Source organism: Aquarana catesbeiana, linkage group LG02 (assembly GCF_042186555.1).
Source record: "Aquarana catesbeiana isolate 2022-GZ linkage group LG02, ASM4218655v1, whole genome shotgun sequence".
Taxonomy (NCBI): domain Eukaryota; kingdom Metazoa; phylum Chordata; class Amphibia; order Anura; family Ranidae; genus Aquarana; species Aquarana catesbeiana.
In genome coordinates, this window is record NC_133325.1 from 186151954 (window position 1) to 186179826 (window position 27873).

Genomic DNA, 27873 nt, shown 5'->3' on the forward strand with positions numbered 1-27873 from the left:
CGGCGGACAGGACGGACACTTGACACTTTTTTGGGACCAGTGACATTATTACAGTGATCAGAGCTAGGGATGGGCCGAACAGCCCCCCCGTTCGCACCAGAGCATGCGAACAGGCAAAAAATTTGTTCGAACACCATTAAAGTCTATGGGACACGAACATGAAAAATCAAAAGTGCTAATTTTAAAGGCTTATATGCATGGTATTGTCTTAAAAAGTGCTTGGGGACCCGGGTCCTGCCCCAAGGGACATGTATCAATGCAAAAAAAAAGTTTTAAAAATGGCCGTTTTTCGGCCATTTTTTTTAATAATGCTTAAAGTGAAACAATAAAAGTGTAATATTCCTTTAAATTTCGTACCTGGGGGTGTCTATAGTATGCCTGTAAAGTGGCGCATGTTTCCCCTGTTTACAACAGTCCGAGAGCAAAATGACATTTCTAAAGGAAAAAAAGTCATTTAAAAAGTACTTGCAGCTATAATGAATGGTCGGTCCCGGCAAAACACATAAAAGTTCATTGATAAAAACGGAGCCCCGAACCAAAATTTAAAAAAAAATGCGTGGGGGTCCCCCCCAAGTTCCAGATTTTAAGGGGGACCCTGCGCCAAAAGTAAAAAAATGGTGTGTGGTCCCCCCAAAAATCCATACCAGACCCTTATCCGAGCACGCAACCTGGCAGGCCGCAGGAAAAGGAGGGAGGGGGGGGGGCGAGAGAGCACCCCCCCCCCCCCCCCTGGACCATACCAGGCCACATGCCCTTAACATTGGGAGGGTGCTTTGGGGTAGCCCCCCAAAGCACCTTGTCCCCATGTTGATGGGGAAAAGGGTCTCATCCTCACAACCCTTGCCCGGTGGTTGTGGGGGTCTGCGGGCAGGGGGCTTATTGGAATATGGAAGCCCCCTTTAACAAAGGGACCCCCAGATCCCGCCCCCCCGTTTGAAATGGTAACGGGGTACAAATGTACCCTTACCATTTCACAAAAAATGTGTGAAAGAGGTAAAAAAAAAAAAAAAAAAACCACACAATACACGCCTTGGGACAAGCGCGTGCGCCCACTATAGCCATTAAAGGGCCCGCTGTACCAGTACAGTGATTCACGCAGCCGAGCCAACCTGCCGCAGTGTAACTGCGGCGGCTGGACGGGAAACGGTAGAAAAGAAAAAATGTTTGTGTAAACATGAAAGAGGATGTTACGCCGAGTAAATAGATACCAAACATGTCACGCTTTAAAAATTGCGCACACTCATGGAACGATGATAAACTACGGTATTTAAACATCTCCGATGGTTTACTTTTTTTTTTTTTTTCTTTTTTTTTTTTTACAGGTTACCCGTTTAGTTACAGAGGAGATCTGGCGCTAGAATTATTGCTCTCACTATAATGTTTGTGGCAATACCCCACGTGTGATGCGAACATAGTTTACATATGCGTACGCTACTTACGAATGTGTTTGCTTCTGAGCGCAAGCGCAGAGGAATGGAGGCCACTTTAGAAAAAAAAGTGATCACTTTTATTCCTATTACAAGGAATGTAAACATCCCTTGTAATAGAAATAAGGAATGACAGGTCCTCTTAATGGAGAGATCTGGGTTGAATAAGTCCCCAAATCTCTGCTCTACCTTTAAAAGCAAAAGATCCCAAAAAAATAAAAAAAGAAAGAAGAGAGTTGTTTACTTCTGCCCTGTACCGGAAGGGACGACATTGCTCCAGTTTTCCAAGACCGTGGAGGTGATCAGAGATGATCTGGTTTCTAGGAACCTCTTTGGCTAGCCGTGCGCTCGTGGGATCAAGGGTTTTTGCCTTTAGTTCTACTTTAAGCCCAAAACCTTTATTTCAAATGAATATGGTTTTTCACAAGTTGAAAACACACACACACACTCTTCTATAGCTGTGGGACTACAGTGGCAAGATATCCCCTCCCAAAATTCCAGTTCAAAACAAAGTCACGCAATGTTGCCACAGGTGGATTATACTGTAAAATAAGCAAATAAAATGTGCAATCCAGTAACAAGAATATAAACGCTTTCATGGTGGCCTTATGGGCAGGTCAACAACGCAGCCCTACTGAAAAATCTCACTACTGGATGAGTTAGCCTTTAGGCCCAGTCAGTACATATTTGCTATTCTAGCCCTTGTTTATAATGCAACTTTGAAGCCAACATTCCTGCGCGATCTCATTTTGGCTTGCATACGACTAACAGAAGTCAGTGCAAGTCGTGCTGAAGTCACACCAAAAGTAGTGCAGGAACGTGAGTCTCACCGACTAGAGCGGTTCCATTGCAGTTATAGGGCGCGACTTGTCACGCAACTTTGAACTTACAGGTCACATGAAAAGTCGTGGCAGTGGGCTAAATGAAGGCGATACTTATAACTGGAAACAGAGCGAAAACATACTGCTGTGCTGAGAGTACAGTGCTGGTCTCATCAGTTTTCACAGGAAGAGAGGTCAGTTTTGTTAAATTGTCTTGTGTGGTGAGTGAACAAGAAGTTTCATCAGATGTTGGCACATGTGGATGTGGGTTCATCTGCTGTAACACTGGGTTTTCCTATAAGGAACAAAGAGCAAAATTTTGATTTACTAGTTTATAAAAAAAATATATTAGGTGAAGAACACTCAAAGCAAATAATGCAAACCTGTGGGTGAAGCACATCTTTCTTCAAACCTCCAGGCTCTTTTACAGAGGTTTCAGGGATAGGGTTCCTATTCTGCATTCTAAATAAAGGCTTTTGTTCATAAGCTAAAAGGACAATGAACACTGTTAGACTAAGCAGTACTAGGAAGGTCACAGTATATCAAGCAAGTGATGGTCATTTCACTGGTTGGGCAGACTAAACAACTTATTTCTCCTGAAAAAATATCAGGAACAAAAGACAGACAAGCGATAAAAGTTTCTAAAGGTTGTGGTTTTTTTGCTTTTTAAATAACAAACATGTTATACTTACTGCAATTGTTTTGCACAGAGCAGCTCATATCCTCTTTTTTGGTTTCCCTGCTGGCAGTCCTGGCTCCTCCCCCCTGCCGAGTGCCCCCAAAAGCAAGCCTCTGGCTCGCTCCCAAGCCCAGCTCCTCTAAATAGACAGTGTCCATTCACAAATGCAGCGCAGCTTGGTCCTTGCCCCTCCCACCGCTCTCTCCTCATCGGCTCAATGGCTATGAGTAACAGCAGCAGGACAACGGCTCCCACTGGATCGAGATAGGGCAAAAGTATAAGGGGGGGGGGATTTTCTCAGGGAGCTGCACCCAGAAGTTTTTGATCTTAATGCAGATTACATTAAGGGGGAAAAAAAAAAAAAAAGAATTAATCGCAAGTTTGTAGGCTACAGAACAACTGTCACCATTTTAATTTTATTGCCGTAGAAGTCTTACTTAAAATGAAACCAGTCAAATGATTACCCCCCCAAGTCTAAATGATGGCTCCTTTTCCAGTGCTGGGGCCTGCCATTATATGAGGGAGTTGCTTGTGCTGGGACAAACACGTCACCTGGTGTATGTGCGATTCTGAAGAGGCGTTTACTAAACCACTCTCAAGAGCCAAAAGATGGCAGCCACAGTGTAGAGAGGACAGGAAAGCAATGTTTGACCCGAGATAATGGAATTTATAATTTAAAGTGAAGCTTTACTTGCAGATGTACAATACTTAAGCATCTACCTGGAATACATATATATTGTTGCCCATTATGCACGCTATTTTCCACATACCTTTAACAGTCATCTTGGAAAAGCAGGACATCCTATCCATATTTGAAGGCCCAGTTTGGCAATTTGGCACTGTGTACATTGAGCTTCTGATCATCTACATTGTTAAAGAATATAAAAGGTGCTAAAATGAGCAACACACAATAACATTCAATAATACCTGCCTACACAGAAAGATACACCTACACATCGTATACACTCTTCAGTCTAAAAAGGAACACTTTTCAAGTTGTTGCAACAATCTTTCCTCTCTGAACAAGCATGAATTCTTAAAAGACCAATTTGCTTCTTAAATTTGAGGCCAGCTTCACATTTTTGCAGTGTGATAATGTACAAGAAAGAAATTAAGGCAATTAATATTTTCAGAAGGATGGCAGCCTCCATATTTCTTTAAAGTGGAGCTCTAGCCAAAAAGGGAAGTTTTCGCTTTAAGCACTCCTCCGCAGTGCGCACCTGGAAGCTGCAAGCTATCACAGCCGGATGCCCACCCTTGCAATGCCGGCGCTGCGAGGGAGAGAGGCGGGCGGCCGCATCGCTGGACTGTGGGACAGGCGAGTGTGTTTATTCAAAGTCAGAAACTATGCTTTTGTAGCTGCTTTCTTTTACTAAACACAAAAATGAGTGGAGCTCTGCTTTAGACCCCTTTCACACGGAGCCACCCCAGGCAACGCTATTTTTAGCCGGTAGCGGGGTGGTTTTAGCCCCCCCCACTAGCGGCCGAAAAGGGGTTAAATTCACCTAAAAATGCCTCTGCAGCAGCACTTTGCCGGGGGTATAGCAGCGCTGCCCCATTGTTTTCAATGCTCCTCCACCGCTGCAAAGAAGCTGCTGGCAGGACTTTTTGTAACGCCCTGCCAGCGCAGCGCCCCAGTGTGAAAGCACACGAGCTTTCACACTGGATTTGCAGCTGAGGCTTTTTACAGGCGCTTTACAGGCACTATTTTTAGCACTGTAGCGCCTGTAAAAACACCTCAGTGTGAAAGGGGTCTTTAAAAAAATGCCATAAAATGTTTTAACACCGGCTTAGTAGTTTTACTATAATAAAAAAATAGGGGTCTAAAATTGATATGTTTAAAGGATAAAGTACACCTTTAAAAAAATGTATGGGGTTTTTTTTTTTATTTTTAGATTTATACTTACCTAGGTGGATGCAGTATTGATCTGATGCTGCATCTGTTCCCTGACACCTCTAACAATGAGAAATGAGCGATTGAACATCACTGATCGCTCGGTTCTTACAGCTCTGCGAGCAGAGAGCTAGTGACTGTCAGTCACCAGCTCTCTGCTCCCCTCCGCACTCACTGGCACTGGGCTGTGTAGGGGCAGGAGCAGCCAGCTCAGGTTCTCAGAAGCTTAGCCATGTGCCGGTCCAAGCGCTTAGGAAGATCCAGACTCCATTGTTGCGATCTTGCCCAAGCCTGGACCGCCTCTGACGTCAGCGGGCTTCAGCTTTTCAGCTGGAAACAGGACACAGGGGTACAGAACGAACTGCACTCCTGTGATCCACAGGAGAAGTACAGCCAAATGAGCTTTGGCTGTACTTCTTTAAAAAAAAAAAAATAAATAAATAATGAGCTACTAGAGCACTCACCAGCACCCTCATAGTTCATTGAGAACTACAAGCTGTCAGTCACAATGGCTCACAGTACTTGTAGGCATTCATTAAAAAGGAACTTTGAATGAATGACACAGCCATGTGGGCAAAGCCCTGCTGTTTTCAAATTGTGACAGCGAGTGAGAGAAAGGGGGGGGGGGGGGGGATGGAGAGGCTGCAGATGCTGGAACATGATACTCTGGTGGTGAACATAACCTTCAAAGAATAAAAATACATGCATTTTAGTGCAAAAAAAAAAAAAAAAAAAAAAAAAAACACACACACAACACAAAGTCCCATATTGACCACTTAAGGACTGGGTCTATTTTTCAAACTTGTTGTTTACAAGTTAAAATCATTTTTTTTGCTACACATATACATATATATATATATATATATATATATATATATATATATATATATATATATATATATATATATATATATATATATATATATATATATATACACACACACACACATACACACATACACATACACACATGCACACACACACACACACACACACACACACACACACACAAAAAGCATCACAGGACCTCAAATGTGAGATCTGGGGTCAAGAAGGCCTCAGATCTCATATTTACACTAAAAGGCAATAAAAAAAATAAATAAAAGTCCCTTTAACAGCTTTGGACGGAAGTGATGTTTTGCAATGGTATAGAGACAGGTGGGGGCCATCTTCCTTCCCCTCACTCAGCTCCATACCACAGAGGGGAGTGGATGTGATCACCTCCGCTGCTCCTGGTGGTTCCGGTAAGTGGCGGAGGGCACGGGAGAGCCGCCAATAAAAGTGATCTTGCAGCGAATCTGCTGCACAGACCACTTTTATCTTAAAGTGGACCACCCGCTGAAGAAGAGGATACCGGGGTTAGGCAGCTAGCCATAACAACGATATGCCTCTTCAAAGTGCCATCGTACAACGATGGCGGGTGGTCCGTAAGTGGTTAATACATATTAACAAGCCAACATGGAGTCTAGTAGTAGTGGGTAGAACAGGGAATCACTGAAAATAGCCTGACTAGCTTGCAATGCAAAAAACTGCTCTCTATCCAAATTAAATTTTCAAATATGGCCCTCCCTTTGAAACAAAATTAAAAGATTTTTCACACAGGACACACACAAATGCCTTATGACTACAAACATGTAAATTCCTTCTCTTACCGTGTTCTTGCTGCTGTTGAGTGGATGAGCAATTGATGAAGCTCTCATAGGTACCCTTTGCGCCAAGCTAACTTTGCCAACAGGGGCGGCAGACACACCGATATTTGAAAGGATGCTTGCCAGGGCAGCTGGATCAGCTTTAAAATCCACCTCAGAACCACCTGAAGAAACATGAATACTTACATCTTGTGCATTTTTAAGTATGGTTTGCACCAAATAAACTTTTCTATATAGTTTATAAAGTTTTTAGATACCTATATAGAATCTACTACACAAAGTCTAACATTAAAAGGGGTTGTAAAGGTTTTTTTTTTCTTTTTTTAAAGAAACATGTTGTTATACTTGCCTCCTCTGTGTAAGGGTTTTGCACAAAGCGGCCCCAATCCTACTCTTCTAGGGTCCCCCTGCGGCACTCCTGGCTCCCCTTCTGGAGTGCCCCCACGGAGAGCTGCTTTCCATGGGGGCACGCTCTTGAGTCCCGCTGCGTCAATCTATCCAATGAGGACCAGTAACGATCGGGTTCAGGTAAGTAAAAGGGGGGCTCTGGGGGGCAGCTGCACCACAAAAGGTTTTTCACCTTAATGCATTAAGGTAAAAAAAACATGAGTGTTTACAACCCCTTTAATGTGTTAGCTGCACTATCACCCTATTACACAATCACCTTGTGGAGACTAATGCCGCGTACACACGAGCGGACTTTACGGCAGACTTTGCCCGGCGGACTTTTCAACATACTTTACGATGGACTTTCTGAATGAACGGACTTGCCTACACACAATCCATCAAAGTCCGTCGAATTCGTACGTGATGACATACGACCAGACTAAAACAAGGAAGTTCATAGCCAGTAGCCAATAGCTGCCCTAGCATGGCTCTTTGTCCGTCGAACTAGCATACAGACGAGCGGACTTTTCGACTGGACTCGAGTTCGACGGATAGATTTAAAACATGTTTCAAATCTAAGTCCGTCCAACTTTTGAGCAAACAAAGTCCGCTGGAGCCCACACACAATCGAATTGTCTGACGAAATCCCGTCCGCCGGGCAAAGTCTGCCGTAAAGTCCGCTCGTGTGTACGCAGCATAAGGTTGGTCATACATGGCTAGAAATTCGTCCGGTTCAGCAGGGACTGGGCAAATTTTGGTCCGCGTGTGGCCACTACAGACTGACTTCTGCTCAACAACCCTGTTGGTATATTCTTGCTCGATCAGTGCTGCTGGCAATAGACTGCAGGACTGATTTGTGTATTTTGACGGCAGGGGAGTCTCCCCACTGTCAGAATACAATGGCACAGCGGGGAGGATTCCCACATCCACATCGAATGTATGGTTGGGGGAATCGGGTCAGGTTTTTTTAAAATCACATTAAGCAGACATCTGCAAGTCTTTTTTGGCTGTGCCCACCTCTACCACTGCATCGTCAACTTACACGGGGTTAATGACCTGCTTCAATCCAACAAATGACAGTGTTTGGGCCTGGGAAATGACCAAAGCCTAGACACTGCATCCTGAGAGTAACATATTTCATGCTGCCTATATTTTGCCTTACCAGGGTTTTCCTTCCCCCTTCATTTACATGCTAAGGATATGTTTAAAGCGGAGTTCCACCCTAAAGTGGAACTTCCGCCCATCGGATTCCTCCCCCTCTCCGGTGCCACAATTGGCACCTTTCAGGGGGGAGGGGGGTGCAGATACCTGTCTAATACAGGTATCTGCAGCCACTTCCGGGCTTAGACAGCCGCAGAATATCCGCAAATGCCCCCCCCTCCCGTTGTGTTCTGGGAAACACACAGTTCCCAGAACACAACGGGGACCAGTGCAGAGGCGCATTAGGGAACCGGGCAGTGAAGCCGCAGCGCTTCACTTTCCGATTCCCTGACCGAGGATGGCGGCGGGGGGCAGCCGAGAGCCGAGCGATTGATCGGCTTCGGCATCGCTGGACCCTGGGACAGGTAAGTGTCCATTTATTAAAAGTCAGCAGCTGCAGTATTTGTAGCTGCTGGCTTTTAATATTTTTTTTAAGGTGGAGCTCCTCTTTTAAATAAAACATTTGTTTTCCTTACATCCCTTATTTCATACCCTGTCACTGTACTTCTCTTTGCACTGCAGAGAAATCATGGCTGATGGGAGGGGTCAAGAGGGACCCATACATAGCTTCTAAGCAGCAACCTGCCTCAAAACTCATCTCAAAAGCCCTCAGCCTCAATTTAACCAGTTTCAAAGCTCCTGGGAGGAGGTATGAAAACATCTAAAACCTCCTTGATTGGTGGAAATAAGTTTTGAGAAGTGGCTGTTCCAGAGTGGCTGCTTTTGTAATATCCCTATATATGATATTGAGCCACCATGATTGAAAAAAAATGATATCCAATAAACAGGGTCGTATCAAGAAATCAGTGGGCTTGTGCGCAAGATAAAAAGTGGGCCCTAGGCACTGACCAAAATAAAATGCACGACATGGTGAAATGTGGGCATGGCTTATATTGTGCTAAATGTTGGGCATGTCTTAATAGTATCTGAGATAACCGTCTTGCAGAGTGCAGAATTCGGCAATGTTAAATAGGGAATGTACAGTGCAGAGTATATGGCAGTGGGTAGTATGTGCAGGAGACAAGAATGGAGTGTACGGTGGTGGGTAGTATGTGCAGGAGATGAGCGTGGAGTGTACGGCAGCGGGTAGCATGCCCAGGAGACTAGCGTGGCGTGTACGGCGGCGGGTAGTATGCACAAGAGAGGAGTGTGGAATGTATGGTGGTGGGTAAAATGCGCAGGATGGTGTCAGAGCAATGGCCGGTGTCAGTGGTTCTTTAATTTTATTTATTTATTTTTTTACAAATTATTTTTTTTGTATTTTTTTTCTTCATTTTTTCAAAATGCTTTTTGGGGGCCAGTAGACTGTGTCAGTAGAGCAATTGACTTTTTTGGTCGGGGGCAGTTTATTTTTATGTTTTTTTTTTTAATTCAAATTTTGTTTTTCATTTTATTTTTCGGGGGGTGGGGGATGGTGTCGGTAGTTTATTTTTTTTATAGTTTTTTTTTTTTACAGTTTAATTTCTTAACCTCAGCCCTGTTGTGCGGGTTTGGTGAGATATCAGGGGTCTAAACAGACCCCTGACATCTCCTCTGAGTCAGAGAAAGGGGCTGAGGACACAGATTCCCCAGTCCCTTTCTCTGTAGCCTCAGCATTGAAGATGAATGGACAGAAGACAGAGGCTCCTGTTCATTCCTAAACCGAAGCAAAGTTTTCTCTGCTCAGTTATCAGAGGACACAGGAACGAATCGGTAGGGATCGCTCACTGCCTTTAATTCAGACTAGGAAGGGGCCGGTTTACCTGACATCCTGACACATCTCCGCAGCCGGTGAGAGAGGAGAGGAGGGAAGCCGGCTGCGGGGAGAGGACGGAAGGGTGGAGGAGGAGCACACAGGGTTGGAGGAGCAGTCAGGGATGATTGGTGCGGCAAGCACCGATCGAGGAGGGAGGAAGAGGACGATGAGCAGCTGTCAGCTGGTTCATTGAAAGCCATACAGGGAAGTTGACTCGACTGTCAACCAGGGGGATCATCCATGTGTATAGTGTGGGTCACTGCCGCCCAACCCCATAGAGCATGAGAACTCATACAAGGAATTATCACAATCTTATGGGTAGGATAATGATTAATATATTTAGTTGTATATGGAAACAAAGGGAAAAATCTGAGAGGGAAGTACAAGAAGGGCTGACTGACTTTCTAAATATTGTGCGCAGTTCTAATAACACACGTAGTCAACAACTTGCACCTTGCTATCACGTAACCATGAACAGTCAATGCAGGCTGGATGATTAATCAGATTATACAATTCACAGCCAAGCCACAGGCGTCAGTAACCCGCTCTTCAGGATTTCAGAAAGAGTGTGGCATTTCTGGGTTTTCCTTCCCTCTTCATGCTGGCTCTCTAAAGGGGTTGCAGGGTGCAGAAAGATGAACAGGTACTGTCAGGATTGGATTGCAGATACTACTGCTGCTCACACAGCCCTGACAGGGCTAGCAAGAGTTAAACCAGGGAAACCAGTAAGTGTCCCACAGAGAATACTACAATTCTCCATTTTACTGTTATATTTCTCAAAGTGAGGATGTGGTGGTGGTGGTAGTGAGGATGTGGTGGTGGTGGTGGTGGTGGGGGGGGTCAGCATAGCCACAGATATAAAGATTTCCTTTTTATTTCTAATTTATTTTTTAAAAAGTTCATTTTACTGTGCAGTATGGCAACGGACATTGCTATATGCAACTGGTCCTCTAAGGGCTCATTTACACTTGCTTCGGCTTCAACACAAATTAAACGGCTAAAAGCTCTCTGAACACTAGTCAAAGCACCAGTCACTAAATAAAATAGTTAGCTTAGTCCTGTTTACACCTTGCTTTTGCTTCAAAAATTATACCCCATGTAGCTTGAAGTTCTGCAATGTCTGAGGCCTAGGGGACAGCCGCCAGCCATATCTGGCCTGGGGAACAGACAGCAGCAGCCGCCAGCCATATCTGGCCTGGGGGACAGACAGCAGCAGCCGCCAGCCATATCTGGCCTGGGGGACAGACAGCAGCAGCCGCCAGCCATATCTGGCCTGGGGGACAGACAGCAGCAACCGCCAGCCATATCTGGCCTGGGGGACAGACAGCAGCAGCCGCCAGCCATATCTGGCCTGGGGGACAGACAGCAGCAGCCGCCAGCCATATCTGGCCTGGGGGACAGACAGCAGCAGCCGCCAGCCATATCTGGCCTGGGGGACAGACAGCAGCAGCCGCCAGCCATATCTGGCCTGGGGGACAGACAGCAGCAGCCGCCAGCCATATCTGGCCTGGGGGACAGACAGCAGCAGCCGCCAGCCATATCTGGCCTGGGGGACAGACAGCAGCAGCCGCCAGCCATATCTGGCCTGGGGGACAGACAGCAGCAGCCGCCAGCCATATCTGGCCTGGGGGACAGACAGCAGCAGCCGCCAGCCATACCTGCAGGAATCCTGAGGAAGAAGTGGGCATATCTGTTCTCTACACTGGTACACTTATTAAACTGAGCTGCTTTCAAACTGATCTGCAAGTGCAGTGCAGTGCACCTGCGGGTTACCTGCACTGAGGCATAGACTTCTGAAATTACTTGCAGGTTTTGTGTGCTTTCTAAAAGCAGAAAAAACACAGGTGGACTGTGCTGCACCCACGGTGCAGGTAAACTGCAGCGCATCAGTGTGAAAGCAGCTTTAGGCCCCTTTCACAGGATCGGTCCAATTGGGTCCGCCTGTCCATTTTTCAGACAGATCCAATTGAACCCTTCATTCCCCTCTATAGAGTGGCAGATGTAAACAGATTTGCGTCCTTTTACACCTGCCTATCTCCAATCCGATCAGCTTAAAAAAAACCAGAAGGGGATCCATCCCTTTTTTCTATGTACTGTAGGTGGATCAGAGGGCCTATAGAGTAGAGCGGGCTGTGTTCGTGTCAGCTCTGCATATGCCGAGTGGACACAGACCTGTCATCTGCATGCTCCGCTCATTGTGGCCCGTGACTGGTTACCAAGTCGCTAAAGTGCCCCTCGCTCTTCAAAAGGAAGGGCTCCCTTGATTTAAATGAATAGGCAAGAGCAAGTACTCTCCAGTAACAACTTCCTCAGCATTGCCAATTTCAGATCAACATCTGTATTTCACACAACCCTTGGCTTGCACATAGCTCGTAAATTTTACACTTACAGGTGCCTGCAAACCGTTACCCTGTAGAGCAGGGGTTTCAAACTCAATTTCATCACGGGCCGCATTAGCATTATGGTTGCCCTCAAAGGGCCGGTTAGATCTGCAAGATTAGATGTCAAGCCCACCTAACACCAGATGTCAAGAACCCCACCACCATCAGAAGTCAAGGGTCACCCACCTTCCCTTACATTACAACGCACCCCCTTACCTTGTGCTGCTGCTAGGAAGAAGCTGCAGGTGGATCTGGGAAGAAGAAAGTGCAGGGTCTGGAGGAGGACTAGAGGAGGGCAGGAATCAGCTTCCGGAGTCCACTGAATGCTGAAACAAGGGGAGGCAGAGACAAGGCGGGGCTGCGGCTGCAGAGAGGTTTGGGATCTGTAGGAGGAATTATGTCCTCCTCTCTGCTGTGGACTATTGAGAAGGGGGGGGATGCAGAGATGAGCCTTTTTACAGCTGCACAAAGAAGCGCAGAATCAGGCAAAGGAGTTCTGTCCTCTCTGCTACTGACTATTGAGACAAGGTAGGGGCAGAGACAAGGGGAGTGCTGCAGGAGAGGTGCAAGCGCATTTGGCCCAAGGGCCTTGTGTTTGACATGTACTGTAGAGGATCCCAGGATTTCTACAACTCAGAAAGCTCTCTAATACCATTTCTGAACAGGCTTCCTTGTTCCTGGTACTAGCAGCATGCCCTTCCATTGTTAAAGTGTAATTAAACCAAAAAAAATGTAATATAATGCAGCTCATCGATCAGATGTGGTGACTGCGTTAGTGGTTTATGTATTTATTTTTTTAAGGTTCTTTTCCCTGTTTTCACCTGGTGATCTGGCCAGCAACATCTCCTGTATTAAAGTGGCCCCACTCAAGACAAAAGGAGCACAGCAGACAACAGCACTGTCAGTCTGCGGGGAGGGGAGTGTTAGATATACTAGCAGATATAAATGCACAAGAAAAAAAAATAAATGAAAAAAAATGAAAAATACCTTATTGTTTTTTTCCCCCTTTTGGAATAAAGGTTTTACACGAAAAAAAAGCTGATCATTGTAAGCACCCGTCAGTGGTAAATGGTTTGTCTCCTCTCTGTAACGGATACACCTGGAAGAGAGCTTGCTCTTTTGAAAAACAGACTTGCAAACTAATGCAGCCACCACAGCTAAGTAAGCTGCAATATAATAAAATGTTTGCTGTTTGCTTTGGGGTTTAATAATGCTTTAAGTGTTCCTACTGTTTAGTAGGGTCACACTCCTCGCTGATCACTGGAAAGTATTCAAGAGGCTTTACTGCACGTGTCAAAAACACGGCCTGTCAGGCCATTTTAATGTGGCCCTTGTAGTTGCAGAGCCCCCCTTGTCCCCCCCCCCCCCCCCCAATCTTGTCTCAGTAGTCAGAAGCAGAGAGGAGAATAGAACTCTCTACCAGACCCTGCGCTTCTCCATGCAGCAAGGGAGAGGCTCGTCTCTTCTCCCATCTCAGCAGTCGGCTGCAGAGAGAAGAGGACAGAACTCCTCCTTCTGTGCCTCTGTGCATCCACAGCAACCCCTCGTCCCCACCTCTCCTGGTCTCAGCATTCAGCTGATTCCAACCCTCTTCTGGTCCTCCTCCAGATCCAGCACTGATTCCCAGCTCCGCCCCCAGCTTCATCCTGGCAGCAGCACATAGTAAGGGGGTGCACTAGGATATAAGGGAGGACTCAACTTCTGATGGTGGGGGGGCCACAAGAAACTTTATTGAACATTGCTCAGGCAGAACCATGTTCTATTGAAGCGGTCGCCAATAAAGTTTCTTGTGGACAATACCAGCAGTGTTCAACCCTCCTTTTCAGACTTACATAATCTGCAACAGGAGTGTTAAGTGGGCTCTGTTCCGGTCTGCACCTGCCCTTTCACACTGGGGTGGTTTGCAGGCGCTATTGTGCTAATAATAGCGCCTGCAAACCAACCCAAAAGTGCCGCTGCTTTGTATCCAGTGTGAAAGCCCCGAGGGCTTTCACACTGGAGCGGTGCGCTGGTAGGATGGGAAAAAAAGTCCTGCCAGCAGCATCTTTGGAGTGGGGAAGGAGCGGTGTATTCACCGCTCCTTTCCAGCTCCTGCCCATTGAAATCAGTGGGACAGCGTGGCTATACCGCCGGCAAAGCGCCTCTGCAGAGGCGTTTTGCGGTGGTTTTTAACCCTTTCTCGGCCGCTAGCGGGGGGTATAGCGGCGCTTTACCGCCTACGCCGCCCCAGTGTGAAAGGGACCTTAGATTTTTGTCTTCAGATTGACCAAAACCATGTAGTGCATGGGCCTGCCTGATTGCATACCAATTGAAACTCTTATCCCGCGTACACACGATTGGATTTTCCAACAACAAAACTGTGGATTTTTTTTCCAAAGGATGTTGGCTCAAACTTGTCTTGCATACACACGGTCACACAAATGTTGTCGGAAATTCCGAACGTCAAGAACGCGGCGACGTACCACGGGACTATAAAAAAGGAAGTTCAATAGCCAGTGCGCTACTCATACTCGATTCAGAGCATGCGTGGAATTTTTTGTGTCGGATTTGTGTACACACGCTCAGAATTTCCGACAACAAGTTTTGTTGTCGGAAAATTTGAGAACCTGCTCGCAAACATTTCTGTGCAGAAATTCCAACAGCAAATGTTCGATGGAGCATACACACGGTCGGACTTTCCGACAACAAGCTCACATCAAATCTGCAGAAAATCTAATAGTGTGTATGGGGTCTAAGTCATTACTAAAACTAGCAATCAAATGCAGAGGCGATTTTTTACAAACGGCTCTTTGAGAGCAAGCATATCACTGCGTTTGCAGGTATCAAAGATCCATTTTAAACCCCTACCCTGACAAGTTTCATTTGAAGTCTTTTTTCCACCTTCAGCCTATTGAGATATACAACACAAATACAGCACTTACACGTTTCCACCCTATAGTACTTTTTGAACTTCACTAGATTACACCGACATGGATCAAAATGCAATCCAGACACATTAGGGGACATTTATGACACAGACGCAATCCAGTATCTCTGCAAAGTCTCTGTAATATGTTTACAGTGTATTGGCCATCTATGCATCTGAATTTCAGGGCAAGTCAACTGCTACAGATTACTGAAGATGAGAGATTTTCACTCTAAATAGATTAAAGTGGTTGTAAACCCTTTACAACCACTTTAGCCTACAGGTAAGCCTAGATTACCCCCTCACTACACGCAGAATCAGGCCTCGACCACTACAACCCTGGCAAACAGATGACACTAAAATTCTCAAAAAACGTAGTCGCACTCTTGAGCGTCTGTGGCACAAGACTAAGTCTCACAAAGACTTCAACCAATACAAATCTGCCCTCCAAAAATACTATTCTTTCCTCCACACTGCCAAGCAAACCTATTTTACAACTCTTATTAACACCTTCTCATCCAGTCCCCGTAAACTCTTCTATACCTTCAACTCTCTACTTTGTCCTCCACCGCCTCCACCCACTGACTTACTCACTGCCCAGGAGATCGCTAATCACTTCAAAAACAAGATTGATACAATCCGTGATGAAATCTCCACTCTACAGGTATCTCCCCCAGCTAAGACCCCATGTCAACAGGTACAACTGACACTCCTCCTATTCAAATCTGCTACTACAGACGAAGTTGCTAAACTCCTTTCTATCACCCACCTAACCACCTGTCCCCTGGACCCTATTTCCCTCTCAAATGCTATGGTCGCCCTCTGACCCCATCCTACACTCTCTAACCCACATCTTCAATCTCTCCCTCACCTCTGGCATCTTCCCCAATGCTCTAAAACATGCACTGGTCACCCCCATACTTAAAAAGCCGTCCTTGGACCCTACCAATATCTTAACAACTACGCCCTATCTCCTTGCTCCCCTTTTCCTCTAAACTCCTTGAGTGCCTGGTTTACAACCAACTGAGTGACCACCTCATTAAAAACAACCTTCTTGATCCCCTTCAATCTGGATTTCGCCCTCAACACTCCACAGAAACTGCCCTTTTAAAACTCACAAAATGACCTATCCCAACGCACCTTCAGTGTCACTTAGAATTCTACTTCCTCCATTCCTCTTCCCTTCTCTGTCGGGGTCACCCAAGGTTCTGTTCTTGGACCTCTTTTATTTTCAATCTACACCTCTTCCCTGGGTCAGCTGATAGCCTCTCACGGCTTTCAATATCATTTCTATGCTGACGACACACAAATCTCTCTCTCCACCCCTCAACTCACCCCATCAGTCTCCTCACGCATCACTAACTTACTAACTGACATATCTGTATGTATGTCACACCACTTCCTCAAACTCAACTTGTCCAAAACCGAGCTTATAATATTTCCTCCCCCACGTGCCTCTTCCCCTGACTTCTCTGTCAAGAGCAATGGCAAAACCATCCACCCGTGTCAGGGTGCTAGGTGCTAGGTGCTATCCTGGATTCTGAACTCTCCTTTCGGCCCCACATCCAATCACTTTCCAAAGCTTGCCGCCTCAACCTCCGCAACATCTCTAAACTACATCCCTTTCTAACCACAAAGCTCCTGATTCACTCCCTGGTTATCTCTCGCCTTGACTACTGCAACTCCCTCCTCATTGGCTTACCTTTAAATAGACTATCCCCCCTTCAGTCCATTATGAATGCTGCCACCAGACTCATCCACCTTACAACCGCTCAGTGTCTGCTACCCCTCTCTGCCAATCCCTCCATTGGCTACCACTCGCCCAACGAATTAAATTCAAAATACTAACAATAAGTTACAAAGCCATCCACAACTCTGCTACATCACTAACCTAGTCTCAAAATACCAACCTAAATCGCCCTCTCCGTTCCTCCCAAGACCTCCTGCTCTCTAGCTCCCTCATCACCTCCTCCCATATCGGCCTCCAGGACTTCTCCCGAGCCTCGCCCATCCTCTGGAATTCCCTACCCCAATCTGTCAGACTGTCTCCAAATTGATCCACGTTTAGGCGATCCCTGAAAACTTTCCCCTTCAGAGAAGCCTATCCTGCCTCCATCTAACAACTGCACTATTTTCTCCATTAGCTCATCCCCCACACAGCTATTACTCTTTTGTATAACTTGACCCTTTTTCCTAGATTGTAAGCTCTAACGAGCAGGGCCCTCTGATTCCTCCTGTATTGAATTGTATTGTACTGTCTGCCCTAATGTTGTAAAGCGCTGCGTAAACTGTCGGCGCTATATAAATCCTGTATTATTATAATAATAATAATAATAATAATAATAATAATAATAATACCACCTGTATGTGCTTGAAATATCTCCCAGACCTGCATGGTCTAGGAGATATTTGCAAATAGCCGTAGGGCGATTTCTTCTGCACATGCGCTGGAGTTACAGTCACAGAGCCTGAGTTCGCAGCCCCGGAAGGAAGAGGAGTGAAGAATGGACGCTCGCTACTAGCAAGGAAGACGGGGACATCGCGGGCTTCTACTGCAGGTAAGTGTCACAAAATGGGCTACTATGCAATGCCCATTATGCTTTACCTTTGCAGGGAAACAAAGAGGAAGTAACGCCCATCAGGGTTTACTTCCTCTTTAAGTAGCAAGAAATGGTCAGGTTCAAGTTTCATTCTGATGCAGTGCGATTTTAGAGCAGCCAAAGAAGGAAATTTTTACTCAGCTGGAGCCATGTAATGAATCTGTTGCATAAGTTTTACTGCTTCTAAATAGTGATGCCTTGCTGTGTGACAGAATTGATAAGTATTCCCCAGATAATTATTCCTATTACAGGTACACACACCTGAGCAAACACAAGGACTACATAGAAAACGTGACACATATGGATGTTGATTTACTAAAACTGGAGAGTGAGAAATCTGGTGCACCTGTGCATGTTAGCCAATCGGCTTACAGCTTCAGCTTGTTTAATTACGCCTGAAAACCTGGAGTGTCTTTGGTGTGTGAACGAATGTAATGTAGATGATAATAATAATCTGAAAACGTCTATTTTCTTATGTGTATACATGTTTTTCTCCTTACTCATTATATAAGTATTACAGATTTGCTCTGTTTCTTTATCTTCTCAAAATGGCGTGTACACCCTGCATCCCACGTATCAGAAAAATGCGGAACTAGAGACAGAACCAGCAACAACCAAACCTCGACCTGAAGTTTCTCCATTTTCTCTTCTATCTTAACCAATGAGATGTACATATTAGACTAACACAGCAATGAGGTATTTTTGTGTATAAAACATTAGCACCGCCTCAAATAAATTAGAAGTGTAACAAGTAATCGTGATGAGCGTGTCTCAGAGTGTTTACTTCTAAATGCATGCATATCCACACTTTTCAATTAGAGACAGCAGCAGATAACCTTAACAGGTGGAAATCAAATTCAGGATCCTGAGGCTAAAATACAACCACTTAGCCACCCTTCTGCAGCACAGATAACTTTTGGGCTAAATATTATTAGTTTGTTCTATTCTATTTATTTAGCTACTTCAACGATACTTCATATTTAGTGAATGGAAAGTAATAAAGTCATGAGCATTACAAAGACAGACTACATACCCTTTACAACACTGGATTCCTTTTTGTTTTGGCCAAGAACTACATCTGTTAGGGGTTCCCGTATTTTGTGACTTGCTGGAGACTTACAAGATGGTTGCCCACTCAACGATGCTCCAGAATTGCTCACATCTGGAACTTTTACTCGGGAGCGTTCTCCCCTCTGTGAAAAGTTGAAAGGCTGGGGACGTGTGCAAGATTTTTTGCATACGGCTTTTCCCTGGGTAAAGTAAACACAAAACACCATCAGAAAGACATAAAAACACAATTAGAGAATATCTAATTTTTAGAGTGACATTTTTTTTTTAGGTTATATTTAGTCACTATACAAATATGCAGCACTAAACATTCTGGCATAACCATGTGATTCCCAGCTGTCATAAAATAATACTAGGAAGTAGAGCAATCCCTTGAAAAAGGCATGACAAAGTATGTTTGTCTCTCTTATGACTCAGCAGCTTTCTGTTATATAGTTACTGACTTGTATAAAGGACAAGGATAGAATATAAACATAACTCCCACACACACATAGGCATCAAGCTTACTAGATCCCAACTACATGAACTAGAATCAACTCCAAAATCCCTTTCCTAGTTCCAAAAATACGCAAAAAACAAAAAGTGTTTACAGCTATGATTCAGCATGCACACATGTCTTTAGAGCAGAGTATGTATATATATATATATATATATATATATATATATATATATATATATATATATATATGTGTGTGTGTGTGTGTGTGTGTGTGTGTGTGTGTGTGTGTGTGTGTGTGTGTGTGTGTGTGTGTGTGTGTGTGTGTGTGTGTGTGTGTGTGTGTGTGTGTGTGTGTGTGTGTGTGTGTGTGTGTGTATGTATATATTATACACATACATACACACCATGCCCCATCAGTGCCACTGTCACACGTCATATTAACACAAAAAAAGTATCGGTACTTGTACGCAGTCTTAAAAAAGTGGCATCAGAGCAACCTAAAAAAAAACCTAAAGCAGGAGTTCCCCCCTCCAAAAATTAAAAGTCAGCAGCTACACATACTATAGCTGCTGACTTTTAAAATTAGGACACTTACCTGTCCTGGAGTCCAGCAATGTCAGCACCCCATCGGCTGACGGGCGCTGAACTTGATCTCAATCCAGCGGTGTGCGCAAGAGCAGAAGCCCCCTCAGCTCTCTCCCTCCTATTTAGTTCAGACAGCAGTTAGAGCCATTGGCTCCGGATGCTGTCAATCACAGCCAGTGAGGGGGGAGCGGGGCTGCCTGCAACAGGGAAAGGGGGGGGGGGGGATCCACTGCATGTAGATCCCCAACTGTTAACCTGGTAGTGTCTCAATACATGCAGCAGTTCAGGATCTACTATACAGCAGAGTTTTAAAACATGAAATGCTGGAAAACAGAAAATTGTATCAAATTTTCCTTTCCTAGCACAAATCCATGGCAGCATACCTGTGGTAGTATGCTGCTATGCTGGTGCTAGAAAAAAAAAATATATTATATGGGCATCTTGTTTTACAGGCTGGATTTAGATTTGGTTGGACCCAACGCTGACTGGGTCACTTTAAATATACAGATTAATGCCATGTGGCTGAAAACATTTCCTAGATTTGCTCTCATTTTACCCTTTGAAAATGGCTTTGCCAGCTCTGATGCATCTTTTGGAAATCCGGAGGTACCCTGGTTTTGGACAGAACTGGAAGCTTGCTTTTCGTTGGCCCATGTAGCTCTGTATTCTGTACGGTTTGCTTTTGCTTGTTTTGCTGAAGACATGCTGAAGACGTCACACAATTCTCTTTTCCTTTTCCCTGGCAGTTTCTTTCAGCAATGGAGAGCTTTTTGGATACATCCATGGGAGCATCATTGTATGACTGCATTTCCAAATAACAGTGTAGGTGCCACTTATAAGTAAGTTTAAAAAGCCACTAAGGGCCTTCTCCAAACATAAGAATTTGAATAAACAAGACCTATAGGAAAATTAAAACCATATATAATAATATTCCAAATATCCTCTGTACACTTTTCATAACACTGACAGCAATAGCATAGGGTTGTCAATGGAAACAAATATTTGCAGGCATCTCTTACTGTAACACAAACAGGAAAATATTTTAGAGAAAGAAATAGAAGAGTGACAACAGCTACTACAGAAACTACATACATAATACTACCATAGATTAAGAGTCTGCTCATACTGCAACGTGGGAGTTGATGTGTGATAGCATGCAGTGCTGCGTTTTAACAGGCAATGGTTTGCACTAATACTTAAAAGCGGTAGTACTCTCTAAAAAAAAAAAAAAAAATGGCCAGACCCCCTGCACATTAATGCCATAATGTGCTAGTATGCATTGCATGCTGGCACATTATGACAGACATAGCTTTAAAACAAAGCCCTCCTGCAGCGTGCCTTCATCGCTGCCAGCGCTTTCATTCACGCCTGGTCTTCTTTCCAGGTTTGTGCTCTGGCCATTTGAATGGGCAAGCTGCCATGACGTCGCTCACTTGCATGTGTAGTTGCTGGTGTGAACAAGCCCTTACAATTGACAAAGTATTAAAGTGGTTGTATACCCTCATTTGTAATTTTTACACCTACAGGTAAGCCTATAATAAAAGGTTACCCGTAGGTAAAATTAATATCTCCTAAACCTGTACGGTTTAGGAGATATTCCCTTTGCATGCAGCCGCTGCATGCGCTGTGCATACCCGGCTGTTGGTCTGGCGGACGCTGCCGGACCTTGCTGGGAAGAAGACTCCCATGCGCATCATCGTGGCTCCGGCCACTCGCATCGCTGGAGCCGCAAATGTGGAAGACACGCTGAGGGCAAAATGTCGGCTCCCTCTGCGTGGGCCGGCCAGCGATACGGGGGCTTCAATCTAAGTTAAGTATTTCATAATGAGCTAGTAGTATGCGGTGCATACTAGCTCATTATGCCTTTGCCTTACAGGGTTTTTTTTTTTTTTAACTTCCTGTGGGTATACAACCGCTTTAATTAGGGAAGGGGGGGGGGATGCAATTATTAGGAGTAATAAGTGCATTTATACAAAGTGATTGTTTTATAAACAAGGGCTTGTTGTAGCAAAAGTGAAGCGGTCTACTAGGGCTCTAGATGCGGTCAAATATGTTTTTAAAAAGCGGCAAAACACACAGCAAAAATACATATCCAAGAAAAATGAATGTATACCAATATGCCTAGTTTACAACCCTGCAGTGCTTTCATGTGAAAAAAATAAATAAATACAGCATTCTGCATTTTCCTGCACCAAAAACATGCATGAACACACATGTGTAAATGCATGTAAATCAAACTTAGTATAGAAAATAAATTGAAATAAAACAATTAAAGCTCTTTCATACTGAAACGGTGCGGTTATCCAGTGGGTTTCACACGAGTTATCTGCACTTTGCCTTAGACTTCTATTGCATACAGTGGTTTTGGTGCATATTCTGAAAGCGCACCATAATTCCTGCATTCCAGAAAAGGCACCAAAACTGTTAGATCTAATAGAGATCTATGGGAAAGCACAGGTAACCTGCGGGTACACTGCACCCCCGCTGCAGGAAAGCCACACTGCATCACTGTGAAAGTCCCCATAACCAACACAGGCTGCTCTTTTACAGAGGTGTGGGATTGCCATTTATTCTTCATTGCGCACCCCCCCCCCCCACCCATTTAAAACGCACAGTGCAGGAAATCACATGGTGCAAAAGCGCCAAGAAATTTTCCTACAACTGCAGTTTTAAAAAGATGCAAGGACCTTATGCCTGAATTTTCCACAAGTACAGAAGCCAATTCAAGGTAATGGGTTGCTGTGTCCGCACAAACGCAGGCCACCCTGAACTCATAGGTGTGAACTAAGGGTAAGTTCACGCTTATGCATTTTGCTGTGCATTTGGAGATTTGTAGAATATTAATAATAATATTAGTACCTATGGGTCATGTTCACACTGATGCGGGGATATTTTTTTTTTTTTTTACATGCAGCACAGTGAGTTTTTGGCTTTATAAACTTCAATGGAAATTGCATGAAAAACACATGTGCATGCATTTTTGGTATGTTTTAATAATGATAACAGACACCTCCTCCTGGCAACATCAACACTTTCCAAAAACACAAATGCAGAGCATGTCAGATAATGGGCCTCAAAAACGCATCAACCACACATGCATAGAGGTGAACCAAGCCTAAAGAAACCCTTAGAGCAGGCATATGCAATTAGCTGACCTCCAGCTCTTAGCAGAACTACAAGTCCCATGAGGATAGCAAGACTGACAGCCACAAGCATGACACCCAGAGGCATGATGGGACTTGTAGTTTTGCAACAGCTGGAGGTCTGCTAATTGCACATCCCTGCCTTAGAGCAAAGGTCACCAAACTGCGGCTCGGGGGCCAAATGTCACCCTTTTCTTGCCTTTATCCCACACTTGGGGCACTACTCCTCAGACTGACACCAATGAGGTGGGGGGAGGCACTACTCCTCCGGCTGACACCAATGGGGAGGGGGGGGGGCACTACTCCTCCGGCTGACACCAATGGGGAGGGGGGGGGGGCACTACTCCTCCGGCTGACACCAATGGGGAGGGGGGGGCACTACTCCTCCGGTTGACACCAATGGGGAGGCATTACTCCTCCGGCTGACACCAATGGGGGGGGCACTACTCCGGCTGACACCAATGGGGGGGCACTACTCCGGCTGACACCAATGGGGGGGGCACTACTCCGGCTGACACCAATGGGGGGGGCACTACTCCGGCTGACACCAATGGGGGGGGCACTACTCCGGCTGACACCAATGGGGGGGGCACTACTCCGGCTGACACCAATGGGGGGGGCACTACTCCGGCTGACACCAATGGGGGGGGCACTACTCCGGCTGACACCAATGGGGGGGGCACTACTCCGGCTGACACCAATGGGGGGGGGCACTCCTCCGGCTGACACCAATGGGGGGGGGCACTCCTCCGGCTGACACCAATGGGGGGGGCACTCCTCCAGCTGACACCAATGGGGGGGGCACTCCTCCAGCTGACACCAATGGGGGGGGCACTCCTCCGGCTGACACCAATGGGGGGGGGCACTCCTCCGGCTGACACCAATGGGGGGGGGCACTCCTCCGGCTGACACCAATGGGGGGGGCACTCCTCCGGCTGACACCAATGGGGGGGGCACTCCTCCGGCTGACACCAATGGGGGGGGCACTCCTCCGGCTGACACCAATGGGGGGGGGCACTCCTCCGGCTGACACCAATGGGGGGGGCACTCCTCCGGCTGACACCAATGGGGGGGGGCACTCCTCCGGCTGACACCAATGGGGGGGGGCACTCCTCCGGCTGACACCAATGGGGGGGGGCACTCCTCCGGCTGACACCAATGGGGGGGGGCACTCCTCCGGCTGACACCAATGGGGGGGGGCACTCCTCCGGCTGACACCAATGGGGGGGGGGCACTCCTCCGGCTGACACCAATGGGGGGGGGCACTCCTCCGGCTGACACCAATGGGGGGGGGCACTCCTCCGGCTGACACCAATGGGGGGGGGCACTCCTCCGGCTGACACCAATGGGGGGGGGCACTACTCCGGCTGACACCAATGGGGGGGGGCACTCCTCCGGCTGACACCAATGGGGGGGGGCACTCCTCCGGCTGACACCAATGGGGGGGGGCACTACTCCGGCTGACACCAATGGGGGGGGGGGCACTACTCCGGCTGACACCAATGGGGGGGGGGGGCACTACTCCGGCTGACACCAATGGGGGGGGCACTACTCCGGCTGACACCAATGGGGGGGGGGGGGGCACTACTCCGGCTGACACCAATGGGGGGGGGGCACTACTCCGGCTGACACCAATGATGGGGCACTATTTCTCCCACTTACACCAGAACTCTGACAGCATCAATAAGGCACTATTCCTCCCATTAAATCCAATGATGTGGCATTTCTTGCTTCCACTGATCACAAGTAAGAATCCTGGAGGACAGTGAAGTGGCCCTTTGCTTGGCGAGCTCTGCCCTAGAGGATGAAGGAAGGAGAATACCGGGCCCACATGAGTGCAGGGTGAGGTATGGCTCCATTGTCCTGGGCCAAGTTCCCATCCACACCTATATACACACACACCATGCTGGCTCTACACGCTCACACTACAGAAGGAATACATACACAGCGGACCGTCCCCGCTCCTCGGCACATGGAGCCAGGCTCTGCTCCGGGCCCAGCGCCGGTCTCGGCCCCGACAAGCCCCAACACTCAGCTGATAACACGGCCCTTCCACAACTTTCGCAGTTCGTAAAAAGCAGCACCCTCTGATTGGGTAACTGGCTAGCATAAACTAAGTGCGACAGAGTCCGGCTAACCAATGGGAAACCGAAAAAGACGTCAAGACATCAAGTAGGCGGGTTATCCACACGTAACTTCAGCTTGATTGGGCATCGGAATGAAAAGATCTCATTACCCTGGAAACCGTTAGGGGCGAGACTTGAGGGAATCACACAAAAAGGGCTGTATGAACACGAGCGCATGCTCAGTGGGATTCTTGAAGCCCGAGACGCCATGATTGTTGTTTGTCGGTAGGGCAATGTTGGGTAGTGGAGATGTATCTCTGAAATATATATATTTAGCCTGGAAAAAATAAAACTAATGTAGCCCCCAAATCGAATGAGTGGTAAGCTGCAATATGATACATTTTTGTAGTTGGGTTTGGATATAATGAAAAACCAGTCTTCCTGCTTCCATAGACTATCACTCTCTTGCAGAGTTTCTTACCTACTGATACATAAAGAATCTTCTGCATCCAACATTTCCAAGAGTGTCAGATCTTCCTTTAGGGCCAGTTCACACCATAATGCATGCCTATGTTTTTGCGAGTTCCAATGTGGCGCATTTTTTCATTAATTTCATTGGGATGCCAAGCGAGAATGCACAAAAACGTGCATGTTTGCTAGATGCATTTGGGGTGCCATTGTCAATTAATGGCACCCATGCGTGTATAATAAGAGTAGTGTGTGGGCGGGATCTACTCTTCCTGCGTGTGGGGGTAACTTTCTCATATACGAGCTCACTAATGCCCGGGACCAGACAGGGCCGCAGTCATGTGGGCTTCAATATTAAAGTACGAGTAAACCCTCATGTATAATTTGCACCTATAGGTAAGTCTATAGTAAGGCTTACCTATAGTTACTGAAAATTTCTCCTAAACGTGTGCCCTTTAGGAGATATTTATAGTACATGCAGCTGGTTACCTCACCGGCAAATGCGCTCTAATGGAACGGCCACCTGGGCCATTCCTTCAGAGTCCTGTGCTGTAAACGGAGGCTCGCATGATGTCATCGTGGCTTTGGCCACTCACACAACCCGGAAGGAAGACGGGTGAAGATGGAAGCCTTGTAAGCAGTGACAGCTTGTCGCTGGAAGGCTTCGTTCTAAGGTAAGTTTCACATAATGTGCTAGCATGCGATGCATACTAGCACATTATGACTTTACCTTGCAGGTTCCAAAAAAAAAACAAAAAAAAACAGCGGTTTACTACCGCTTTAACATTGGATTAGAAGTAAGCCATACACCTTGTGCAGCTATGTAGCAACATACAGATCCCTTATCGCTGCACACCTTGTCTACCAGAATGTAGAGCTGCACGATTTTGGCTAAAAAAGTAGTCACAATTTTTTTGCTTAGAATAAAGATCATGATTCTCACGGCGTAACATCATTTTTCACATTGTACAAAATAATTGGGCTAACTTTACTGTTTTGTTTTTTTTTGTATTTTTTCCAAATAAATTGCATTTGAAAGACTGCTGCACAAATACAGTGTGACATATAATATTGCAACAACCACCATTTTATTCTCTAGGGTCTCTGCTAAAAAAAAAATATAAAATGTTTGGGGGTTCTGCCTAATTTTCTAGCAATAAATATCGATTTTAGCTTGTAAGCAGCGAGTGTTAGAAAAATGTTTAGTCTTGAGGCCCGGTTCACACTTGTGCGATGCGAGAACCCTGCAAATCCACTGACTCGCATGGCAGTTCACACTGCCATATGCGAACTGCTGGGGAGTGTCAATACATTGTTAACGACACCCCCAGTTCAACTCGCGTATCGCACTACGAATTGACAGTTAGGACATGAATCGGATCGCATATGTGTGAACACACATGCGATCGGATTCTGGTCCAAACAGAAAAAAGGGTCCTGTGCATGTTTGGACCGAATGTGGTGCGATATCAGCCATACTATCTGTATGGCTGAAATCACACCGCACAGACATCGCAGGTAATGTGAACAGCAGTGCGCTGCGAATTGCATGCGAAGTCTGGCATCGCACAAGTATGAACCGGGCCTTAGGTGGATAAACTTCCCTCATCTACAGACAGAGGTTCATCCCTTTGATTCAAGAATGAAATGTTACTTTGTTTATAGTTATCTGGATGTTGTGATAAAACTTGGCAGGCTGCCTGGATTTTTTTTTTTTTTTTTTTCCAGCAGTCAGAGAACTCTCTGCACTTAGAATTGGGAAATGCTGTTTTAAGATCAGGAAGGGAAAAGAATTGCGATTTAGATTCTTAAAGATTAATCATGCAGCTCTACCAGAATGTAGCATTTACGAGGGTGGGGGGAGGGCGCTGAGCTTGTGTCCCGCTCCACCAGTCCAGCTTTCCTCTGTCACCTCACTCCTGTGACAGAATGGGGTCCCGCCGTGCACTAAGCACGGACCTCATGTGTGCACTTAATTATCTCCTTCAGCTCTCCCGCACTTGCGGCTAGGTCCTTGGGGTCTCCATACTGTGGGTTCAGTCCCGATTGCTTTTGGTGAACCCAGCGTAAGGCTGGGTTCACACTGGTGCAATGCGGGTTCCCGCATCGTATCTGACTCTCTGCTCTCTGCAAACCGCTGCGGGTGTCAATATAAAGTTAATGACACCCTCAAATCTGTTCGCAGAACTGCAAATGTGAAATCAGATGGAATCAGATTGCATGGGTCTGAACATCCATGCGCTCTGGTTCCAGTGCGGACAAAAAAAAAAAAAAAGGGGGTCCTGCACTATTTTGGTGCTAATGAGATGCGATTTTAGCCATACAAACTGTATGGCTGAATTCACATCACATAGACATCACATGTAATCTGCACAGCAATGCGGTACGAATCACATGTGATGTCTGGCATCGCATAGGTGTGAACT

The 27873-nt window shown here is 46.0% G+C and overlaps 1 protein-coding gene across 1 annotated transcript in view; it reads right to left on the minus strand.

The window, feature by feature from the left end:
• TROAP (trophinin associated protein) overlaps positions 1-25161 on the minus strand; it is a 50057-nt gene extending 24896 nt beyond the window's left edge. Inside the window, exons 1-7 of the mRNA XM_073614030.1 lie at positions 24858-25161; positions 20327-20668; positions 18712-18928; positions 6474-6634; positions 3698-3791; positions 2632-2735; positions 2392-2543 (exon numbers count right to left, since the gene is read on the minus strand). Coding sequence (XP_073470131.1) covers positions 2392-2543; positions 2632-2735; positions 3698-3791; positions 6474-6634; positions 18712-18928; positions 20327-20578 — 980 coding nt within the window. The 5' untranslated portion in view covers positions 20579-20668; positions 24858-25161. The remainder of the gene's footprint in view (positions 1-2391; positions 2544-2631; positions 2736-3697; positions 3792-6473; positions 6635-18711; positions 18929-20326; positions 20669-24857) is intronic.
• Positions 25162-27873: the final 2712 nt, after the last annotated feature.